The sequence below is a fragment of the Moschus berezovskii genome, chromosome 15, assembly GCF_049115385.1.
Source record: "Moschus berezovskii isolate FMDL1 chromosome 15, NW_MosBer_1.0, whole genome shotgun sequence".
NCBI classification, from domain to species: domain Eukaryota; kingdom Metazoa; phylum Chordata; class Mammalia; order Artiodactyla; family Moschidae; genus Moschus; species Moschus berezovskii.
This window is the reverse complement of record NC_142474.1, coordinates 65,036,369-65,055,315: the sequence shown is the minus strand read 5'-3', so window position 1 is coordinate 65,055,315 and position 18,947 is coordinate 65,036,369. Positions and strand designations below refer to the sequence as shown.

The 18,947-nt window shown below is 42.3% G+C and overlaps 1 protein-coding gene across 1 annotated transcript in view; it reads right to left on the bottom strand.

Moving 5' to 3' along the window:
• CCDC7 (coiled-coil domain containing 7) overlaps nucleotides 1-18,947 on the bottom strand; it is a 279,639-nt gene that overhangs the window by 98,678 nt on the left and 162,014 nt on the right. The window contains exon 25 of the mRNA XM_088844150.1: nucleotides 9,701-9,811. Within this exon, the coding sequence (XP_088700276.1) occupies nucleotides 9,701-9,811 (111 nt within the window). The remainder of the gene's footprint in view (nucleotides 1-9,700; nucleotides 9,812-18,947) is intronic.

Below are 18,947 nucleotides of genomic sequence, written 5' to 3'. Positions count from 1 at the left end.
AAGTTAGCAAGAACAGTGTTTCTGTGTGGGTAGACCTGTTTAAGAGTGTCCTGAAGGAAGAAAATCTGATCAAGGAGGCCAAGAGGAACATCCACATCCTTCTTCCTCATCTGGAAACTATTTGGGCTCTGACAGCTTTGGCCCAACAGTGATGGGCTCCCTATGACCAAAACACAGGTTTAGACCAAGTTTTGAGAGGACAGCATCTCTGCAAACTACACTGGTGGTCCCCAGATTTTACAAGGAGAGAGTGACAGTGATAGATAATGAGATTGTTATTAATAATAAGACTCTAGGTTAATCAGTGCCATTCCTGCTGGTTATCTAGCTCAAATAAATCTCCTCGGAAAGTTAGATCCATTTGTAAGTGACATAATCCAGATGTCAACCAACAAATTCCTGGGCAGGGTAAATGTAACTACTGCCAAAATAACAAAGAGAGATCATCACCAAAAGTGACATTAAAATGGTAACTGGGCACATGTAACTGGAGGATCCGGTAGAGCTTTTCCAGATAAACCTCTGGGTCTTGTTGTTAAACAATGGGAGCACAAAAGAAGAGATCAGTGGATTCTCCACTTAGAAACTCATAACTCAAGTCCTTTCAAGCTCTGGGAGATGGTGAAGGACAGGGAAGCCTGCATGCTACAGTCCATGGGGTTCTTTAGAGGCCAAATGGCAACCCTCCCTAAGGTCTGCCTGGTAATGATTCCTACAACTAATAGAAGTGCTTTTCCTTCTCCTTCTCCCAGGATATTCTAAAATGAATCATAGAGTCCTACCATTTTTTACCTAAATTTTTAGATTAAAAAAAAAACAAGGCTATGAAATGTCCTATGCCCAAAGTGAGGAAATGAGGTCCTGTAAAAGGGTCAAAGTTCAAAGTACACATGGGGAAGAACTGCATATTTTGAACTTCTGGGATAATGATGCACAGCTGACTATGACCCCCCAAATCCCTGGGATGAGAATGAGGAGAAAAGGCTCTGATTTCCTGTTGGAAGCCACCACCACCAACACCCCTACCAACCTTGACTACAGATATAACATATCATTATTGTGGCATTACTACTGAATGGATTATTATTAGAGACATATTATTGATATGCATACTTGACAGCATCTAATTCAAGCCATAAACAAAATTATTGTAGTTAAGACAATTTACTGGGGCATATGGAAGATAGCAAACCTACCAAACCACCAGCTAAAAGTTTTGTCCCTCAAAAAGAGCATTAACAGATTCAGCAATTAAAAGCAAATAAAAACAAGAAAACTGCCACTATTGCTATGCTTAGGAAGCCCAGGTTCATTATCTGAGCTTCCCAAAAGGCCTTGGGTACTTGGAAACTCAATCCTCAGTCACTCAACAGTGTAGTACAACGTTTGGAAACACCATTACCTGATGACACTGTGACTGTCATAGAGGCTCTTGCCCAAGTTCAGAAAAATAGGTGTGAATCAATTTTTATTGCAAATGCCCTTTTCAGCATTCCTGTCCACACAGATGATCAGGATCTGTTTGCCTGATGTGTAATACTTTCCAATACTCCTTTAATGTCCTTCCACAAGGCTATGACCAGAAAATCTCACTCCCAGATGGAGGACTAGCCTTCTGCAGAGTAAGGAATGTCTCCTAGTTGGTCCAGGCAAGGGTACTACCCAACCAGCACTGGATGCCATTTTGACCCATATGTAGCAACATGTCTAGGGCATTACTAGGACAAGAAACAAGGACCCAAGACTCATGGGAAGTTCCTGACTGGGAAGGGAGTGTAGGACTCTCTCTGGAGGCAGTAACTGCCTGAGTTTTAGTCACACTCAGGTTCTCAGCCCCTACAAATACAAAGGATCCCCAATGACTGGTGGGACTGTTCAGACACTGGTACTCACATATCCCCCTACATGGCCATCTTGATGACAGCACCCAGCAATCAGGTTATCAAAAAGACCTGTACGCTGACTAGGGCCTGGTGACCCTTTAAATGGCTACACAGGAAAACCTTTTCCTTGACCCCTTGAATCCACTTCCTTTTAAGTTAGAGGTCTCTCTGATGCCTATTGAAGCCTGTGGCAAAAGAACACAGCCACACATCTGAGGTGCCCACCCAGCTTATGGACCCCTAATCTCTTACTGGTGGCTGAAAGTATAGAATCTCTTTGAAAGACTACTGAGCAGTTACTGGGCCTTGGTGGTCACTAAGCAAGAAGTGTCTCTACAATGCAGCCTTAAAACAAGAAATACCAGTCAAATGTTAAATGGTCCCTGTTCTCTAATTTTTTATATTATTCACATTTGAAGTAAAAATTGCTATATGTGTTCAAACACATATTCATGAACTGGAGAAAAAAGATCAGGTAAGATTAATTTTTAAAAAATTTAAAGGCATCTATAATATCATGGCATCTGGTCCCATCACTTCATGGGAAATAGATGGGGAAACAGTGGAAACAGTGTCAGACTTTATTTTTGGGGGCTCCAAAATCACTGCAGATGCTGACTGCAGCCACGAAATTAAAAGACGCTTACTCCTTGGAAGGAAAGTTATGACCTACCTAGATAGCATGTTAAAAAGCAGAGACATTACTTTGCCAACAAAGATCCATGTAGTCAAGGCTATGGTTTTTCCAGTGGTCATGTATGGATGTGAGAATTGGACTGTGAAGAAAGCTGATGGCCGAAGAATTGATGCTTTTGAACTGTGGTACTAGAGAAGACTCTTGAGAGTCCCTTGGACTGCAAGGAGATCCAACCAGTCCATTCTGGGCGTTCATTGGAAGGACTGATGCTAAAGCTGAAACTCCAATACTTTGGCCACCTCATGTGAAGAGTTGACTCACTGGAAAAGACTCTGACGCTGATAGGGATTGGGGGCGGGAGGAGACGGGGACAATAGAGAATGAGATGGCTGGATGGCATCACCGACTCGATGGACATGAGTTTGAGTGAACTCCGGGAGTTGGTGATGGACAGGGAGGCCTGGCGTGCTGTGATTCATGGGGTTGTAAAGAGTCAGACACGACTGAGCGACTGAACTGAACCTAATAACTGTTGTGCTTACTACCGTGTTTTCCACCTCCAGAAGTTATCTGTTTCTTTACTTGCATTGGGAGTTTTGACACTGAATCTTGATGCTGAAGCACAGGAGCATTGTCAGGCACATCATCAGGAGCTGCACAAAATGGATTTATTAAATTCCTTCATAGATACATCAGTTCAGTTCAGTAACTCATTTGTGTCTGACTCTTTGCAACCCCATGGACTGCAGCATGCCAGGCCTCCCTGTCCATCACCAACTCCTGGAGTTTACCCAAACTCATTTCCATTGAGTCAGTGATGCCATCTAACCATCTCATCCTCTGTCATCCCCTTCTCCTCCTGCCTTCAATCTGTCCCAGGATCAAGGTCTTTCCCAATGAATCAGCTCTTCGCATCAGGTGGCCAAAGTATTGGGGTTTCAGCTTCAACATCAGTCCTTCCAATGAACACCCAGGACTGATCTCCTTTAGGATGGACTGGCTGGATCTCCTTGCAGTCCAAGGGACTCTCCCGAGTCTTCTCCAACACCACAGTTCAAAAGCATCAGTTCTTTGGCACTCAGCTTTCTTCATAGTCCAACTCTCACATCCATACACGACTACTGGAAAAACCATAGCCTTGACAAGACGGACCTTTGTTGGCAACGTAATGTCTCTGATTTTTAATATGCTGTCTAGGTTGGTCATAGCTTTCCTTCCAAGGAGCAAGCGTCTTTTAAATTCATGGCTGCAATCAGCATCCTCAGTGATTTTGGAACCCCCAAAAATAAAGTTTGCCACTGTTTCCCCATCTATTTGCCAATAAGTGATGGGCGCCGATGGCACGGTCTTTGTTTTCTGAATGTTGATCTTTAAGCCAACATTTTCATTCTCCTCTCTCACTTCTATCAAGAGGCTCTTTAGTTTTTCTTCACTTTCTGCCATAAGGTTGGTGTCATCTGCATATCTGAGGTTATTGATATTCCTCCCAGCAATCTTGATTCCAGCTTGTACTTCATCCAGCCCAGCATTTCTCTTGATGTACTCTGCATATAAGTTAAATAAGCAGGGTGACAATATACATCCTTGACGTACTTCTTTTCCTATTTGGAACCAGTCTGTTCTAACTGTTGCTTACTGACCTGCATATAGATTTCTCAAGAGGCAGATCAGGTGGTCTGGTATTCCCATCTCTTGAAGTACTTTCCACAGTCTGTTGTGATCCACAGTCAATGGCTTTGGCATAGTCAATAAAGCAGAGATATATGTTTTTCTGAAGCTTTCTTGCTTTTTCAATGATCCAGTAGATGTTGGCAAGTTGATCTCTGGTTCCTTTGCCTTTTCTAAAACTAGCTTAGACATCTGGAAGTTCACGTATTGTTGAAGCCTGGCTTGGAGGATTCTGAGCATTACTTTACTAGCGTGAGAGATGAGTACAATTGTTCAGTAGTTTGAACATTCTTTGGCATTGGAATGAAAATGGACCTTTTCCAGTCCTGTGGCCACTGCTGAGTTTTCCAAATTTGTTGGCATATTGAGTGCAGCACTTTCACAGCATCATCTTTCAGGATTTGAAACAGCTCAACTGGAATTCCATCACCCCCACTAGCTTTGTTCGTATGATGCTTTCTAAGGCCCACTTGACTTCACATTCCAGGATGTCTGGCTCTAGGTGAGTGTTCACACCATTGTGATGATCTGGGTCATGAAGATCTTTTTTGTACAGTTCTTCTGTGTATTCTTGCCACCTCTTCTTAATATCTTCTGCTTCTCTTAGGTCCATATCATTTCTGTCCTTTGTTGATCCCATCTTTGCATGAAATGCTCCCTTGGTATCTCTAATTTTCTTGAAGAGATCTCTAATCTTTCCCATTCTATTGTTTTTCTCTTTTTCTTTGCACTGATCACTGAGGAAGGCCTTCTTATCTCTCCTTGCTATTCTTTGGAACTCTGCATTCAGATGGGTATATCTTTCCTTTTCTCCTTTGCTTTTGGCTTCTCTTCTTTTCACAGGTACTTGTAAGGCTTCCTCAGACAGCCATTTTGCTTTTTTGCATTTCTTTTTCTTGGGGATGGTCTTGATCCCTGTCTGCTGTACAATATCACAAACCTCCGTCTACAGTTTGTCAGGCACTCGTCTATCAGATCTCGTCCCTTAAATCTATTTCTCACTTCTCTTGTATAATTGTAAGAGATTTGATTTAGGTCATACCTGAATGGTCTAGTGATTTTCCCTACCTTCTTCAATTTAAGTCTGAATTTGGCAATAAGGAGTTCATGATCTGAGTCACAGTCAGCTCCTGGTCTTGTTTTTGCTGACTTTTTAGAGCTTCTCCATCTTTGGCTGCAAAGAATATAATCAATCTGATTTCAGTGTTGTCCATCTGGTGATGTCTATGTATAGAGTCTTCTCTTGTGTTGTTAAAGAGGGTGTTTGCTATGACCAGATCTATAATAAAATCTCTAGGTTTCATACTTACAATAAGTATACCATGAATTTTTCTCTCATTTTGATAAAGTTAAGTAAATTGGGCTTCCCTGGCAGCTCAGCTGGTAAAGAATCCTCTTGCAATGCAGAAGGCCCCAGTTTGATTCCTGGGCTGGCAAGTTCCATCGGAGTATTCTGTGCTTCCCTGGTGGCTCAGCTGGTAAAGAATCTGCCTGCAATGTGGGAGAACTGGATTCGATCTCTAGGTTGGGAAGATCCCCTGGAGAAGGGAATGGCTACCCACTCTAGTATTCTGACCTGGAGACCATGGGGTCACAAAGAGTTGGACATGACTGAGCGACTTTTACTTTCACTTTGGGACTTCCCCAGTGGCTCAGTGGAAAAGAATCTGCCTGTGACGCAGGAGATGCCAGTTCGATCCCTGGGTGAGGAAGAATCCCTAGAGAAGGAAATGGCACCCTACTCCAGTATTCTTATCTGGGAAATTCCATGGGCAGAGGAATCTGGCAGGCTACAGTCCATAGGATCACAAAGAGTCAGACACAACTGAAGTGACTGAGCACACATAAGTACATTACCATAAATAACATGTGACTAGAAATTGTGAGAACATTTTTAATGAATATACTTTAAAGAGGCTATAACAAACAACATAATATACATACATATATACATAGAAACATCCATATATAAAGTCTCTATTTTTCCTAGGTTATTTATACTTTGTGTGTATATCCAGTTGCTTAGTCGTGTTCAACTCTTTGGGACTCCATGGACTGTAGCCTGCCAGGCTCCTCTGTCCATGGAATTTTCAGGCAAGGATACTGGAGTAGGTAGCCATTTCCAATTCCAGGAGATTTTCTTGACTCAGAGCTTGAACCCATGTCTCTTACATCTCCTGCACTGGCAGGTAGATTCTTTACCTCTGCACCTCCTAGGAAGTCCTGTTTATACTTCAGACTAATACAAATTCATAGAACTAAAAATACAAATGAGTATGTACATGGTTATTGAATACAACATATTTACAAGTGCAAAATATTCAAAACCATACACACTTAAAGCAAAGAAGATGAGTTTAATAAACTAGGGTAAATGCTATCCACTATGGAATAATATGAATTATGGTAAATACTGTGGTACAGCTGTACAGTTCAGTTCAGTTCAGTTGCTCAGTCGTGTCCGACTCTCCGCGACCCCATGAATCACAGCACGCCAGGCCTCCCTATCCATCACCAACTCCCGGAGTACACTCAAACTCATGTCCACAGAGTCGGTGATGCCATCCAGCCGTCTCATTCTCCGTCGTCCCCTTCTCCTCCCGCCCCCAACCTTTCCCAGCATCAGAGTCTTTTCCAGTGAGTCAACTCGTTGCATGAGGTGGCCAAAGTATTGCAGTTTCAGCTTTAGCATCAGTCCCTCCAATGAACACCCAGGATTGATCTCCTTTAGAATGGACTGGTTGGATCTCCTTGCAGTATAAGGGACTCTCAAGAGTCTTCTCCAACACCACAGTTCAAAAGCATCGATTCTTCGGCGATCAGCTTTCTTCACAGTCCAACTCTCACATCCATACATGACCATGGGAAAAACCATTGCCTTGACTAGACGGACCTTGGTTGGCAAAGTAATGTCTCTGCTTTTTAATATACTATCAAGGTTGGTCATAACTTTCCTTCCAAGGAGTAAGCGTCTTTTAATTTCATGGCTGCAATCAGCATCTGCAGTGATTTTGGAGCCCAAAAAAATAAAGTCTGACACTGTTTCCACTGTTTTTCCATCTATTTCCCATGAAGTGATGGGACCAGATGCCATGATCTTTGTTTTCTGAATGTTGAGCTTCAAGCCAACCTTTTCACTCTCCTCTTTCACTTTCATCAAGAGGCTTTTGAGTTCCTCTTCACTTTCTGCCATAAGGGTAGTGTCATCTGCATATCTGAGGTTATTGATACTTCTCCCAGCAATCTTGACTCCAGCTTGTGCTTCTTCCAGCCCAGCGTTCCTCATGATGTACTCTGCATAGAAGTTAAATAAGTAAGGTGACAATATACAACCTTGACGTACACCTTTTCCTACTTGGAACCAGTCTGTTGTTCCATGTCCAGTTCTAACTGTTGCTTCCTGACCTGCATACAGGTTTCTCAAGAGGCAGGTCAGGTGGTCTGGGATTCCCATCTCTTTCACAATGTTCCACAGTTTATTGTGATCCACACAGTCAAAGGCTTTGGCATAGTCAATGAAGCAGAAATAGATGTTTTTCTGGAACTCTCTTGCTTTCTCCATGATCCAGCGGATGTTGGCAATTTGATCTCTGGTGCCTCTGCCTTTTCTAAAACCTGCTTGAACATCTGGGAGTTCACGGTTTACATACTGCTGAAGCCTGCCTTGGAGAATTTTGAGCATGACTTTACTAGCGTGTGAGATGAGTGCTATTGTGCGGTAGTTTGAGCATTCTTTAGCATTGCCTTTCTTTGGGATTGGAATGAAGACTGACCTCTTCCAGTCCTGTGGCCAGCGCTGAGTTTTCCAAATCTGCTGGCATATTGAGTGCAGCACTTTCACAGCATCATCTTTCAAGACTTGAAATAGCTCAACTGGAATTCCATCACCTCCACTAGCTTTGCTAGTAGTGATGCTTTCTACAAAGTGCTATAATCTGAGTGAAATGAATCTCTACATACTGATTTAAAGGGATTTCTTAAAGGGATCGTCAGGTATAATGTTAAGTTTAAAAATAACTAAAAAAAGGAAAACTAGTATGGATAAGAAAAAAGAAATGAGAAAAAAAAGGATGGAGAGAAAAAATACAGGGAACAAAGGAAACCTATCACAAAACAATGTATATGGTTACCAACAAGATGAGAGGGAAGACTGAGGAAGGAATAATAAGCTTCTAAGCATAGTTCTTTATATACTTTTTAACTTTTGGAAGTAGGTTCATGCTCTATGTATTTCAAAACATAATTAAACCAGTAAGGGTAAGAAGATTGAATGCAAAGCGAAAGCAAACTTATGAAATGAAACAACTGAAGGCAAAATAGAAGTGCTAACTCTGGGAGCTGGTGATGGACAGGGAGGCCTGGCGTGCTGTGATTCATGGGGTCACAAAGAGTAGGACACGACTGACCGACTGAACTGAACTGAAACTGAACTTCTCAATATGGTATTGAACATAAACCCTCACTCTTGGACATGGGATTGAGATGAGAATGGGAAGGAGAATAACAGCAAGTCATGAAATCTTTTTAAAATTTGGCTTATCAAGTGGTATGTTCAAAGCTATTTTGAAACCACTTGAGAAGCATTACAGGATTGAGCAAACGAGTAGTTGTGGTAAACTGTTTCAGAACTCTAGCTACATGAGCACTAATGTCCTTCATATGGCCATCAAATTGCTCAGGTATCAGTAATCAGTGCACTGGTCATGACTTTGAAGCACCTGCTCCCACAGAGAGGACTAGTTTTCTCTCTAGTGGGCCAAGACAAGGACACACCAAATAAGGACTAGATGCCTTGTGGAAACACCAGTGGCTCTTGGCTGGGCCATTAGTATACACAGTTAATTACCTGGTATCCTAGTGAAACTCCTGGGCATGATCTCTAAGGGGTATGACTTCTCATTCTGGAGGATAGGACTGCCAACTATTCAACTCCAACAAATAAAATAGGCCCAGCAAATAGTGGGACTCTTTGACCACTTGCATTCTCATTTCCCCATGTGGAGCTCTTAATGACTCTGATCTCTGGGGTTGCCAGAAAAGCTGCTTACTTTGAGTGAGGACACAGCTAAGACCTTAAAGGCCCTTCAACAGGGCCTCGAGAACCCATCAGATGCTTGATTTACAAATCTCAGAAATACTGCTTTGGCAAAGGAATCTATGGCAAAATGCCCCTGCCATGCATAGAAGCATCTATTGGGCTTCTGAATCCATAATTACCTTGAGCTGGCTGAAAGGCACTCTACTTTGGAGAGACAGTTATTCACCTGCTATTGGGCCTTGGGGCATTCATCTTCTAATCACAAAATAATCTTAAGAACAGAAATCCCAATCAAAGTTTAACAATATTTCTCCTTTTTTTCTCTAGATATCTCATGGTAGTCACACTTTGGTCAAAGTATAACATTTCTATAAAATATATGTTCAAAAATATATAATATGAACCAAAATAAAAACATCTTCTAGTGAGTTTAATATAAAATAATTTAAGGTTTTCCATAGTTTTTGTACTTACCAGTAAGTCTTTCCCCTTTGTGCAAGCTTGGTTTCTTCACTTGAATCTCTGATTTTGACACTGAGTCTTGATGATCAAGAATACGATTTCTATCTGGTACTTTACCTGGAGCTGAATAAAGAGAAGAATTTGGCCCACTAAATAAAAAAACTTCATAAAAATGAAGATTTTTATGAAGTTACAAGAACATCACCAAATGCAAGGTTGTACAAGAAAACTGTGGGAAGAATGTTAACAAGGGTGCATGGAAGGTATTTTAGCAGATCATTAATATTCTTAGACTTCTAATATGTTTTATATTAGTCTCTCATTTTCTGAGTTTTCCAAATATTTTCAGGTAATATATATTGAAACACCAAACAATGAAAATACACACGTACAAATTATTCATTAACAGCAAAATAGTCAAAACCACTTAAATATTTAAGCATGGGAGACTGGTAGGCTAAAGTAATGCATGTAAACTAAGAAAATACAGACTATGGGATATAATGTGGCACACACAGCTGTACAAACAGGTATAAAAGGAATGAAGAAGACCCAACAAACTGACTCAGAAGCATTTCTAGGATTTAACTCTTAACGGGCAAGAAACAACCTGACAGAGAATACATAGTGTGCTACAGGCAGGCAAGCAGGAAGGTAGGAGGAAGGAAGAAATGAAGAAAAGGAACTTGAAAAAAGTGATAAAGGTATTAGTCTTTTAAAAAGGAAATATAGGAAATAAAAATAAAAAACTAATATAGTGGGTCGATTAGTCACTGCAGACATGGCTGACTGAGTTGTACCCAGTGACTGCTATTTGCTCTCAGCTTATCTCTGACACTGATGGATACTCCAAGATATACTGAGGTTTTGAGAATCATGTCTAAAGAAAAAGAATCCAGGTTTCTCAGTTCCACTTGACCAGCAACCAGAGGAGACTATATAGACTCCATTGTAGAGGAGCTACTCTTGTTAACTTAGTGTGGGACACTGGCACCTTGCTGGTTGTGTCTCAACAGAACCCCTGGTTCTGAGTTTCCTGACAGGGGCCACTGTGTCCAAGGAGGACAAGGGAGGGGATGCGGAAGAAAAGACACAAAGACAATCTCCTTCCTCTCCTGGCTGACACTTAGTTTCTGAAAACTTCTGTCCAGGCATGGTGAGCTCCCTGCCACTGGAAACACTGTCTAGTTACCCAGCAATGGAGGCTCAAGGAAGGGGTGGATGGACTCTCCACCACTCATCTTGTGCCAGAAACTGAAGCATGGAGGCCAAAACAGCCTCACGAGAATCAAAACAGTGATGATACTTAGTACTAATAATGTGCTACTCCCTCTGCTCCCCCCCCCAACTGGCAGTGATCCTAAGATGAATTCCACAACTCTGCCTATTTTTACCTAGAATACTTGACTTTTCAAAATAAACATGATTAGGGATTAGACCATCATCCTTATATCCCCAGTGGCATCTGATGATGTATGCCAACTCAGAGTTCAAAGTGGCAGTGGGGGAAGATTGCATACCTTAGGCCATTTGGCTTCTACTTTACCAATGACTGTTATCTCCACAACTCTGACACCAGGATGAGAGGAACACAGTAATGTTTTTTGACCCTTACTTATACCTGACCATAGTGTGGGTGCCTTTGGGCATTATAAACCTCTATTTCATAACTCCCACTACTGAATACATCATTAGAGCAGATGTATTTTCTTTGTGAACTTCAACTCACACCAGTCCCAAGCTGTGATGAGCACTGCTGCACTCAGAGTCATTTCAGTGGGGCACATGAAAGACTGCAAACCTACCAAACTACCAGTGCCTGCTGCTGCTACTGCTAAGTCAATTCAGTCGTGTCCGACTCTGTGTGACCCCATAGACAGAAGCCCACCAGGCTCCCCCATCCCTGGGATTCTCCAGGCAAGAACACTGGAGTGGGTTGCCATTTCCTTCTCCAATGTGTGAAAGTGAAAAGTGAAAGTGAAGTCGCTCAGTCGTGTCCGACCCTTAGCAACCCAACCGACTACAGCCTACCAGGCTCCTCCGTCCATGGGATTTTCTAGGCAAGAGTACTGGAGTGGCTTGCCACTGCCCTCTCCGTCTCCTACTGCTACTGGTCACTAAATGTTGTTTTTAGTTGCTAAGTCATGTCTGACTCTTTGCAACAGGCTCCTCTGTCCGTGGAATTTCCCAGACAAGAATATTGGAACAGGTTGCCATTTTCTTCTCCAGGGTATCTTTCCAACCCAGGGATCGAACCTGAGTCTCCCGCATTGGCAGGTGGATTTCTTTGTCACTGAGTTAACAGGGAAGCCCCACCAAACATTAGTCAATTTTAAAATGTTGCAGTTCAATAACAAAGTAATGAAAATGACTTACTTTATTAGAACAAGCAAATCCAGTTCCAAGAGCTGCCAAAATCTCAAGCACAGCTGGAGTGGAGTTGCACTTCACCGTGTAGAATGGCTTTATCTGAGCCACTATGTTCTGCCATTGACTGTGCTTCTTCACAATCTTTCCAAGATCTCCCACAAAAAATGCATTTTTCCCTGTCAGGGTATGTTCATACCAGTGCCTACAGACTTCTATTCAGAACAACTATTAAGAAGAGAAAAAGGAATGCCTTCCCTGTTTGATGAGTTTAAGTGAACCAAACATCTCTGTGAGATTATTCCTCCATTCAGTAACTAAGTAAACCTATACAATCGGCCTTGTGTGACTTAACTGGACTACAGGACTACTTACTACAGCTTAATGCTATGGTACAAATCAGGACACTGGCCTTAACTGACACTGCGACTGCCATAGAGGCTCTTGTCCAAGATAAGGGAAACAGGTATGAAGGAATTCATATTGTAAATGCCCATTTGGGTGTCCTTGTCCACAAAGATGATCAGGATCTGTCTGCCTTTTCTGTAATACATTTCAATACTCTTTTAATGTCCTTCCACAAGGCCATGAGCTGCAAGTCTCATTCCCAGATGGAACACTAGGCTTTCACCTATAATAAAGAATGTCTTCTATTTGGTCCAGGCAAGGGTACTACCCAACCAGGACTGGATGCCATTTTGATCCACATGTAGCAACATGTCTAGGACATTACTATGGACAAGGCAAAAGGACCCATGACTCAGGAAATTCCCAGGAATTAGCAGGGAAGCAACAGTGGGTATCTCTTCAGAGGCAATAATTGCTAAGTTTTAGTCAGGCTGTCAGTCCCAACAATACAAAAGATGCCCAGTGACTGGTGGGACTGTTCAGACACTGGTACTCACACATCCCCCTACATGGCCATCCTGATGACAGCACCCAGCAATCAGATTACCAAAAAGACCTGTATGCTCAGTAGGGTCTGATTATAGGAGGCCCTGGAAGTCCTCCAACTGGCTACACAGAAAACCCTCTTACTTGCCCTCCTGAATCCACTGCCTTTTTAAGTTATAGGTCTCATCAACCTCTCTGATGCCTATTGGAGCCTGTGGCAAAATAACACAGCCACACATCACAGGTGCCCACCTGGCTTTTGGACCCCAGTCTCCTATTGCTGACTAAAAGTGTAGAATCCATTGGAAAAACTACTTAGTAGTTACCGGGCCTTGGTGGACACTGAGTGCAAAGTCTCTCTATAATGAAGTCTTATAACAATAAATACCAACCAAATGTTAAATGGTTCCTGTTCTCTAGTTGTTTTATATTATTTACGTGCATGCATGTTAAGTCACTTCAGTCATGTCCGACTCTTTGCGAACTCATGGACTGTAGCCCACCAGGCTCCTCTGTCCATGGGATTTCCCAGGCAAGAATACTGGAGTGGGTTTCCATTTCTTATTCTAAGGGATATTCCTGATCCAGGGATTGAACCCAGGTCTTTCCTGCATTGGCAGGTGGATTCTTTACCACTAGCGCTACCTGGCTATTATTCACATTTAGATCACTATCCTTGTAGCTCACCTGGTAATCAGTCTGCCTGCAATGCAGGAGACCTGGGTTCAGTCCCTGGATTGGGAAGATTCCCCTGGAGAAGGGAAAGGCTACCCACTCCAGTATTCTGGCCTGGAGAATTCCTTGAACTGTATAGTCCCTGGGGTTGCAAAGAGTTGGACATGACTGAGCGACTTTCACATTCACATTTAGATCAAAGTGACACTATGAATTCTATGCTCAAACCAGGTGGCACAGTGGTAAAGAATCTGCCTGCGAGTGCAGGAGGCATAAGAGATGTGGGCTTAATCCTTTGGCTGGAAAGATCCCCTGGAGTAGGAAATGGCTACCCACTCCAGTATTCCTGCCGGGAGAATTCCATGGGCAGAGGAGCCTGGCAGTCGGGCAACAGTCCATGGGGACTGAGCACACACATAAACACAAGCAAGCATATGCTCAAACACACATTCTTGAACCAAATAGAAAAATCTAATGAGATTAATCTTTTTTTTTAATTTAAAGGCATCTATAACTGTTGTACTTACTACTGTGTTTTCCTTCTCTGGGAGTTATCTGTTTCTGTACTTGCACTGGGAGTTTTGACACTGAATCTTGATGCTGAAGCACAGGAGTATGGTCAGGCACATCATTATCAGAAGCTACACAAAAGAGATTCCTTAAGTTCCTTCATGGATACATAGATCGTATTTGTGAGTGCAAAATATTCAAAAGTGTATAAATTTTAAAGCAAAGAAGACTAAATAAACCATAATTACACACAATGGTATATATAATGTATGGTAAATAATGTGTAGAAACAGCTGTACCCATGCTATAATCTGAGTAAAAACCATCACTAGATGGACATGGAGGGATTTCTGGATATAATGTTAATTTAAGAAAAAAACTGAAAAGGGGAAAGCTAGTATGGAAACTTTGGGTAAAGAATAAGAAGAAATGAGAAAAAACAAGGAGAGAGAGAGAAAAAAATAGAGAAAACAAGAAAGCTATTACCAAATAATGTATATGGATATCTACGGAAGGAGAGGAAGACTGAGGAAAGAGTGATAAACCTCTAAAAGCACTGTTTTATGTACTATTTAACTCTTGAAGAAGACTCAACTCTCTGTATTTCTAAATATAATTAAACCAATAAGGACAAGAATATGGAATGGAAAGAGAAATCAAACGTAATATAACAAAACTGCTGAAGGAAAAAGAAAAGGAACAACACATGGTTACAGTAATTAATATAAACCCTCACAGCTGGACACGGGAGTGGGGTGGGTAGGGAAAAGTTGACCATAGTCAAGTCATGAAATCAATTTCAAACTTGGCTGTTGTCCTAGTGGTATGTGCAGAGTTATTCTGGAACCATGTGTGAAGCATTACACGGTGGAGCAAATGGGTAATCATGCTGACACTCTTTAGAACTCTAGCTACCTGAGCCCTGGGATCCATAAAATGGCAGGAGCCTTTTGTTTCGTGTCCCTTCAGCTGGGAGACCACCCCTCACCTCAGTCTGCACTGATGTGTCTGCCCCTTGGCAGGGCTCTTCCATGGTGTGAAAGGGAACACAGTGGGGCTGGTGATCTCCCCTGTCTGATCTACAGCCTACACTCTGAGGGTAAGTGAATAATGGTTCACTGTAACCTTGAGTTCAATTGCTATCTTAAATGACCTACTCAGAAACTGGCATTTCCTTTCTCTCATTACCAAGTTAGCACAAGGAGCCATGTGGTCAATGAAGCCCAGTGCTTTTGTGGAGGGAACATGGTGGGAAGTACCAATGAGCACACACAGCATCATGGGGAGGGAACTACTACCAGATTACTCGCAAGATACAGAAAGGGGACTGCCAATGAGGCAAATGAGCTTCATAAACTACTAGGAGATACCATGCAGCTCTCAAGAGTACCTACTGCACTGTTTACAAAGGTCTGATTAAACTGGAGTTGATTTCAGTTCAGTTGCTCAGTCATGTCTGACTCTTTGCGACCCTATGTATCGCAGCACTCCAGGCCTCCCTGTCCATCACCAACTCCCGGAGTTCACTCAGTCTCACGTCCATCGAGTCGGTGATGCCATCCAGCTATCTCATTCTCTGTCATCCCCTTCTCCTCCTGCCCCCAATCCCTCCCAGCATCAGAGTCTTTTCCAGTGAGTCACCTCTTCGCATGAGGTGGCCAAAGTATTGGAGATTCCGCTTTAGCATCAGTCCTTCCAATGAACACCCAGGATTGATCTCCCTTAGAATGGACTGGCTGGATTCTCCTTGAGAATCAAGGGACTCTCAAGAGTCTTTCCAACACCACAGTTCAAAAGCATCAATTCTTCGGCCATCAGATTTCTTCACAGTCCAACTCTCACATCCACACATGATCATTGGAAAAACCATAGCCTTGACTAGACGGGCCTTTGTTGGCAAAGTAATGTCTCTGCTTTTTAATATGCTATCTAGGTTGGTCATAACTTTCCTTCCAAGGAGTAAGTGCCTTTTAATTTCATGGCTGCAATCAGCATCTGCAGTGATTTTGGAGCCCCCAAAAATAAAGTCTGACACTGTTTCCACTGCTTCCCCATCTATTTCCCATGAAGTGATGGGACCAGACATCATGATCTTAGTTTTCTGAATGTTGAGCTTTAAGCCAACTTTTTCACTTTCCTCTTTCACTTTCATTAAGAGGCGTTTTAGTTCCTCTTCACTTTCTGCCATAAGGGTGGTGTCATCTGCATATCTGAGGTTATTGATATTTCTCCTGGCAATCTTGATTCCAGCTTGTGCTCCTTCCAGCCCAGCATTCCTCATGATGTACTATGAATATAAGTTAAATAAGCAGGGTGACAATATACAGCCTGATGTACTCCTTTTCCTAGTTGGAACCAGTCTGTTGTTCCATGTCCAGTTCTAACTGTTGCTTCCTGACCCGCATGTAGGTTTAAGAGGCAGGTCAGGTGGTCTGGTATTCCCATCTCTTTCAGAATTTTCCACAGTTTATTGTGATCCACACAGTCAGACTTTGGCATAGTCGATAATCAAATACCTTATGATTATACAGTGGAAGTGAGAAATAGATTTAAGGGACTAGATCTGATAGACAGAGTGCCTGATGAACTATGGATGGAGGTTTGTGACACTGTACAAGAGACAGGGATCAACACCATCCCCATGGAAAAGAAATGCAAAAAAGCAAAATGGCTGTCTGAGGAGGCCTTACAAATAGCTGTGAAAAGAAGAGAAGTGAAAAGCAAAGGAGAAAAGGAAAGATATAAGCATCTGAATGCAGAGTTCCAAAGAATAGCAAGGTGAGATAAGAAAGACTTCCTCAGTGATCAATGCAAAGAAATAGAGGAAAACAACAGAAAAGGAAAAACAAGAGAGCTCTTCAAGAAAATTAGAGATACCAAGGGAACATTTCATGCAAAGATGGGCTTGATAAAGGACAGAAAAGGTATGGACTAACAGAAGCAGAAGATGTTAAGAAGAGGTGGCAAGAATACACAGAAGAACTGTACAAAAAGATCTTTACCACCCAGAAAATCACAATGGTGTGATCACTCATCTAGAGCCAGACATCTTGGAATGTGAAGTCAAGTGGGCCTTAGAAAGCATCACTACGAACAATGCTAGTGGAGGTGATGGAATTCCAATTGAGCTATTTCAAATCCTGAAAGATGATGCTGTGAAAGTGCTGCACTCAATATGCTAGCAAATTTGGAAAACTCAGCAGTGGCCACAGGACTGGAGAAGGTCAGTTTTCATTCCAATCCCCAAGAAAGGCAATGCCAAAGAATGCTCAAACTACCGCACAATTGCACTCATCTCACACACTAGTAAAAACATGCTCAAAATTCTCCAAGCCAGGCTTTAGCAATACGTGAACCATGAACTTCCAGATGTTCAAGCTGGTTTTAAAAAAGGCAGAGGAACCAGAGATCAAATTGCCAACATCCACTGGATCATGGAAAAAAAAAAACCTGTACAAACTTGTATAAAAGGAATGAAGATCCCAACAAACTGACTTGGAAGCATTTATAGGAATTAACTGTTAATGGATCAAAAAAAAAAAAAAACCTTAAAGAGAGAATACCTACTGTGCCATCTTTTAAGAAAAAATGAAAGGGAATTTTAAAAAATGACAAAAGATGCTAACCAATAGAAAAGGAAATAAATGAGGGGGCTTCCCTGGTGGCTCAGTGGTAAAGAATCTGCCTGTGGATATAGGAGATATTGTTTGATCCCTGATCTGGGAGGATCCCACGTGCCTCGGAGCAACCAACCTCATGCACTACAACTATTCAGCCTGTGTTCTAGAGCCCATGTGCTGCAACTACTGAAACCTGTGTGCCCTACAGCCTATGCTCCTCAACAAGATAAGCCACCACAACGAGAAGGCCTCACACTACAACTAGAGGGTAGCCCACACTCGTCACAACTAGAGAAAAGCCCCCACAGCAGTAAAGACCCAAAACATCCAAAAATAAAATAAAATTATAAAAAAAAATACAGGAAATACAAACCAAAAAACAACATACACTGTGTGTGTGCTTAGTTGTATATGACTCTTTGCGACTCCATGGACTACTAGGCCTTTTTGTCTGTGGAATTTTCTAAGCAAGTTTAATGGAGTGGGTTGCCATTTCCTACTACAAAGGATCTTCCGACCCATGGATGCAATGCGTCTCCTGAGTTTCCTGTGTTGGGAGGTGTATTCTTTACCACTGTGCCAGTAGCTCACAAAAGTCACTGCGGACATGGCCTAAGCCACACCTAGTGACTACTATTTGCTCTCAGCCTATCTAGGACACTGATGGTTACTCCAAGATGTGGTGAATTTCTGATACTCATGTCTAATGAAAGAGAATTCAGGTTTCTCAGCTTCACTTGACCAGCAACCAGAGGAGACTATACAGACTCCACCGTGGAGGAGCGACTCTTGTTAATTTAGTGCAGGACACTGGCACCTTGCTGGCTGTGTCTCAACAGAACCCTTGGTTCTGATTTCCCTGACGGGGGCATTATGTCCAAGGAGGACAAGGGAGGAGATGCGGAAGAAAAGACACAAACACCTGTGACAATTTCCTTCTTCTCCCAGCTGACATTTATTTTCTGAAAACTGTCCGTGCATGGTGAGCTCCCTGCCACTGGAAACACCGTCTAGTTACCCAGCAATGGAGGGTCAGGGAAGGGATGGATGGACTCTCAACCACTCATCTTGTGCCATAAAGTGAACCATGGAGGCCAACACAGCCCCATGAGACTCAAAACATTGATGACATTTATTACTAATAACCAGCTAGTCCCTCTGCTACCCACAGTGACCTTAAGATGAATCTGACA